This window comes from Chenopodium quinoa, unplaced genomic scaffold (genome assembly GCF_001683475.1).
Source record: "Chenopodium quinoa cultivar QQ74 unplaced genomic scaffold, ASM168347v1, whole genome shotgun sequence".
Lineage (NCBI taxonomy): Eukaryota > Viridiplantae > Streptophyta > Magnoliopsida > Caryophyllales > Amaranthaceae > Chenopodium > Chenopodium quinoa.
Window position 1 is genome coordinate 651,028 of NW_018742244.1, and position 5,786 is coordinate 656,813.

At 34.6% G+C, this 5,786-nt stretch overlaps 1 protein-coding gene across 2 annotated transcripts; it reads right to left on the bottom strand.

Moving 5' to 3' along the window:
• Nucleotides 1–220: 220 nt before the first annotated feature.
• LOC110738546 (proline--tRNA ligase, cytoplasmic-like) lies at nt 221–5,403 on the bottom strand. 2 transcript variants are annotated; one of them, XR_002514633.1, is made up of 7 exons: nt 5,203–5,403; nt 4,949–5,016; nt 4,773–4,861; nt 4,583–4,675; nt 3,497–3,613; nt 2,496–2,562; nt 1,268–1,390 (listed from the first exon to the last, which is right to left on the bottom strand). XR_002514633.1 is itself a non-coding variant. In XM_021918949.1 (5 exons), exons 1-5 carry the CDS (start codon nt 3,444–3,446, stop codon nt 300–302), a joined length of 903 nt encoding a protein of 300 aa, XP_021774641.1. In that variant the 5' UTR covers nt 3,447–3,595; the 3' UTR covers nt 221–299. The 2 variants fall into 2 exon arrangements, 1 of the variants encoding a protein (XP_021774641.1); XM_021918949.1 differs by lacking the exons at nt 4,583–4,675; nt 4,773–4,861; nt 4,949–5,016; nt 5,203–5,403 and adding exons at nt 221–617; nt 969–1,121 and having other exon boundaries at nt 3,205–3,595.
• Nucleotides 5,404–5,786: the final 383 nt, after the last annotated feature.

Consider the following 5,786-nt stretch of genomic DNA (forward strand, 5'->3'; position numbering starts at 1 on the left):
TAGGTCAGTTCATGTTCGGGATCGGGTCTCACATACTCGGGTCAACTCGGGTCTAGGGTTGGTTTCAGGTCGGGTGAGGTCGGGTTTGGGTCACCATTTCTTCGGGTTCAAATGGGTTGGTTAATAATCGGGTTTGAGTCAGTATTTCGAGTCGGGTCAACTTTTGACAGCTCTATCGGCACATATGGTAATGAAACACATAATAAGAGAAAAACACTCTCAACAATTCTCCGTACCATCACATAAACCATTGATCGGATAAACCAAAAATAGTAATTTTTAGATAAGAAATACATAGATCATGAAATATAACAACTTTTTGAAAGAGACATGCATATATTGGCCAAATCCTTTGGTCCAATCTCAAGCCTCAATGGAACACCTTTCATCTCCCAGTGTGAGTACTTCCAACCTGGAGAATAGTTATCCCTAAGATCACACTCAGCCCGAATGCCTGCTTCACTCAAAGTTTTGACAGTAAAAGCACAAGCATCAAAAATTCCTTGTGTATCGGCATCTTTGAAAGGAACAGGCACCACAATGACTTGGACAGCTGCTACTTTAGGTGGCAAAACTAAGCCTTTGTCATCACCATGTGTCATCACCATAACCCCTATCTGCAAATAAAAGGAATATAAATTAAGATTTGAAAAGGCCTTTCGTCAATTAAAGGGATCATATTCAACAAACAAGTGGCATGATCAGCCCATCCTATATAGAAACAATTTCACCGCCTCTTGCCTCTTTAAAAACCCTCGTTGGTATTGTACCACATTGAGAATGTATGTTAAGATCCTCAATGATCAAATTAGTATACATTAGCTGACTAGCTCTCAGCCCTTCCTATCTCTTGGAAACAGTCTACAGTGTTCCAACAGAATAGTACCATGATGCTGTAGATGGGGAAGTTGCACAAAAGCTCCAATCAAACAACTTAAAACAAAAATAGCAAATAGTGGAAAGCAAACCGTTCTGGTACTGTATGCCCATGAGTTCTGCCACACCATTGCCTTCTCTCCTTTCTCATTTTCATAAGTGATTTCAAACATCTTTGCAAAATTTTGACCCAAACAATGTGAGGTTGCACCTTGAACACCACGTCCAGTGTTTGGAATAAATGCCTGGAATAGGAAAATGATATACAATTTAGGATTTTTAATGCAACAAGACAAAAATACGTCCCAAATTACATAATACAACACTCATCGTGATTCCAATAATCAACAAATAAAAACTCAAATAAAAATCAGCTTCAACTCTCACTTACTTCAACACTTGTCGTGTAATATCCACCTGCAAACTTCTCCATTTCACTTTTCTTGCCCTTGACCACCGGAACAGCCAAAAATTCTTCATATATTCGTCGGTAGAGTTCCAATATATCAAGAACCTAAAGCAGCAATCAAAATATGTGGTAACATCAAGTTTTTGTTTTGGAGACTAATGGATGATCAAGACCACTTTAAAACCGTGTGATTTGAAAAGAAAAAAGAAATGTACAAAAGGATGTTACTAGTTACCCTCCAACATCCAACAGAATTTGTATACAGAGAAAACACCAAACTCTATCAGCTTTCACAGGATGTGAAAAACTCTTGAAAAAAGTTGTTCAAAGAACAGCACAAACAGATTTTAGTTGGGACCAGGTTACCTATTAACGTAGTACGCTTTGTTATGTGTAATGAGGACAAGATTGCAATACGCTTGTTGGGAGTTTATCATACATTTGGGGGTTCTGGTCAACATGGTTATTCAGATCATAATATGGTGTCAGATGATATGGCCCAGGCTGAGGTGAGAGAAATTGAGAAAGGATTTTTGTCTAGAAAATTGATAGCTAAATCTCTAATAATAGATAAGATTACTTTTAAAAAATAATAGAATTAAAATATTAAAAAAATAGTACCTTTTTTAAATTTACTTTTTCCTTCCCAACTCAAACTAACCCAACTCCCTGTCTCTCCACCACTCCCTCCTTGCAACGGTACAACATGCCTGAGCACAGGAACGGGTATTGACGGAATCACATCACCAATAACCAATAGCCATAAAACTACATCTTCATTCTGTTTAATATAATGCCTCTATGATCTAGATTATTTGTTCTCTTGATTTTTTGCTACATCCATTATCCCCATGACAAAGCTAACCAGAGACGATAACTTATAGCTGACTAGATCATAGATCCAAAATGACAAAAGCACCAAGTTTTTCAGCAAGCAAACCTAGATGAACTGGATCACATACTACAGTGAATTGGCTTGCAAATGTATTGAGAATTGGAGCATATGACCTAAGTCAGAATTCTAGGGGGTGGGGGGTTAGGGGTTGCTGGAAGTATTAAATTATTAATCCACTCAGGGCAGTAAATTGCAATTCAGGTCTTGATTTCTTATTAATCTTATACATCATTTGCCAATGCCAATAAGCCAATACAATAAAGTATTTAGTTAAACTTGCAATAGTTAGCAAAGTACACTATCATGTGCTCATACCTCAGCATCTGCCTCTTCCTGTGTTGCAAAAGCTGTATGGCCTTCTTGCCAGAGAAATTCACGACTCCTACAAACACAAGAACAAGCATATATAAGCTTTTATATAGAAGATCATTTGCATGTAACAAAGATTATTAAGACCTACATTTCTCTCTCACAAGACCGATTTCTTAGAAAATACTTTTGCTCCTGACTAACAAATTAGCTATTATCCTTTCTATAGTACTTCTACCTTTGTTTTTAACAGATTAAAAATAGCCTTTGACCCTTTGTATATCATTCAAAGATGTATGTCCGAATCAATAATCATTTCTTCCAACTACCTGATAGAATGTCATCTAGACTTGCTCTTGACTATACAAATTATAACAGCTCAAAATGGGAAATCAAATTCTTGACTAAAAGAATACTGCTTTCTATACTTAATTACTTACATACATACACTTTGCAGATATAGTGGCCTTGACCTTACAATCACAAATTAGTAGATAGTAACATTGAAAAATAAATGGTAACTGAAAAGTATAACTCCAACATGCTTCATAATAGTTTCAAACTTTCAATAATTATCAGACCTACAGGATAGCTTCTTTTTTTTTCAACCACTATATGGATCTTTCTATTAGTCTTTAAAAAGACACGAAAAAAAATATATGTATTACTTAATGGAACTAAAAGGCATTTTGTAGAAAAGTATACATTATACTACCTGATAAAAGGAGTAGGATTGCTAAATTCCCAACGAACAACATTACACCACTGATTCAGCCTTAGAGGCAAGTCACGGTGTCCCCTAATCCACTTTGAATAATATGGGTACATAACAATCTCACTAGTGGGACGAATAGCAATAGGCACCTCCAAAAAGTTCAACAATGAGCATAAAAACCCCCAATAAAAATTTAATAACAGCTCTGCCGACCTGGTCCAAACTAGCAACAAAGCCAGCATTCCTTTGAAAGCTATTGCTCAATAAAATAAATGCGCTCATATAAACTTACCTCAGGGGCAAAACCTTCAATGTGATCTTTTTCCTTCTCCAAAACACCAGGAGAGACGAACAGTGGGAAGTAGCAATTTTTAATCTTCATCTTCTTGATTTCCACATCAAAAAATTCCTAAGATTTTTAAAATATAGAATGACATAATAATTAGGGAAGATGTCCGTATCTCTATAATTAAATCAATAGTCCTCAGCAAAGACTTATACAAGTCAGGAGTTGAATTAAACTAATCTAAACTTATCAAAGCTTAATGATCCTTTTTCTAAGTTGATATGAGCTCATTAATCCTGCAATCAACTTTTAAAGGTGACAGTAAAAGCCTAAAATCAGCTTGTTTCATACCCTAACTCTACTGACTCTACTCTCTAGATTGAGAAAAGTAGAAATTTCCCCAATGGTTGTTGGCAGATATTCAGTGAAGCTTCAATCAAGCAGCAATTGTCATTCAAAAACAACATGAGATCAAGGAGGCAATGAGGCATTGAGGCTGGAGTTGCTTTAAGCCTTTAAGGCAATGACCTTTGATTCTTAGTACAACTAAGAATATTTCAAATTGACCCTAAAAATTTGTCCAGCATGATAAAAAAAAAAAACTCCTAGACCATCTAATTGTTCACTTCAACCGAAAACTGAATCCTTCCCTCAATCACTGTGGCAAATTTCAGAAAATAAATATATAACTTTATTTATATCCTTCTCAAATACTTCTAATAACATATCATGTACATAATCCTTAAATTAATACATCACGCTAATACACTAAGTCACCATAGTCCTTCCTTAAAAGAGCTTGCAACATAACTTTGAAATGTATAAACACAAACAGCAGCAAAAATATAATTGAAAAGGCAACCAGGAACCCTACCTCCTATAGTCCTATCCAAATTTGGAGTAGTAATGCTATATTGCAGCCGAACATTCAATAAAAGTTCGTTTTACAAATTGACAAGCTCACGAAACCCTAACTCATTCATCAATAAAATATCCCAACCACTAAAGTAAGTCAATTGCTAAAGGCATTCACAGTTTCTTTCTACAACAAGTTTCGGCATCTTATTGAAATCAAAGATGATAGCTACTCACTTGCATAGCCTCCCAAATCGCCATAGTCCACGGCCTCAGAATGTAACACCCGGAAATATCATAATACTCTATCATTTCCGAATTCACAACAACCTGCATTATCAATCACACATAGCATTTCAACCCAAGAACTCTAATTACCAGATACTAGTATAAATTTACCCAAATATAGAATTATAAATCAAAATACCTCAGAATACCACTCCCCAAAATTCTCATCCTTCTTGTAAGTTAACCCTAATCCAGTTTCTTTCTTCACCTCCTTCTTCTTCTTCCCGGCTACAATTCCAGGTTATTAACAACTACATTAACCCTCCATTAAAAACTAAATACATAGCAATTAGCGTCGAAGAATCACAAACTCACCATTTTTAGACTTTGGGTCCCCAGTTTCAGCCTTCGAATCACCAGACATTATTAAAAATAAAAAATTCCTGCGACAATTAGCAACAAATTTGAATCATTTATCAATTTTTGCCAAAGAATATGAATAGCAAAGTTCTAAAAACTAAAGTTAAAATCTTTCAGTTATAATAGTTCAATAATTCATTTTAGAAGAACCCTAAATTGATTATTCGATGATTTAAAAAAAATTTAAAAAAAAAAAAAAAACATCTAACCTCAGAAACTGCTTCAATGGAGGAAAGAAAGCTCACAAGCCGCTACAATGGAGAAATTAGAGTACGCTATATTCAAGAACACGATGAAGAGGAAACATTCTTCTGTATTTACTGTGTATTTCATCTTAAATTACTCCGTTACTACCATTTTATTTTATTTTTTATAAAGGAATTTTAACCCATTTAATTACCGTACAAACGGCTGTAAAAAAAAAAAAAAAAAAAAAAGGGTTAAAATAGTGGAGTAGTAAAATAAATTTTGAAAACCTTAATTTTAGACAAAAACAAGTAACTCTTTTAGGAAATAAGTTCATTTACAATATTTAACAACCTTATTACAGTAAAAGATTTTGTGCACTTGTGAAACACTAAATTAGTCGTAATACGCAATAGCTCTAGCGGCTTGATAGCCTTCACTACCACAGTATATCTCATAAGCCGGAATAGTTACCTACATAGTCTTATGATTATGCTCTTAATAAGTTAATATAGAGAACATATATATCAAGAATCTTTTTCAACTAATTTGCTTGCTCTTATGAAATGAATTCCTAACACTTGTACATAATTGATCGAAGACTCTT

Coding starts and splice junctions, on each gene's coding strand:
- LOC110738546 (XM_021918949.1), bottom strand. CDS start 3,446: ATGCTGGCTTTGTTGCTAGTTTGGACCAGGTCGGCAGAGCTGTTATTA. Junction 1,391..2,495: donor AGGAAGAGGCAGATGCTGAG/GTATGAGCACAT, acceptor TTGCTGCTTTAG/GTTCTTGATATATTGGAACT. Junction 618..968: donor GGGCATACAGTACCAGAACG/GTTTGCTTTCCA, acceptor TTTTATTTGCAG/ATAGGGGTTATGGTGATGAC.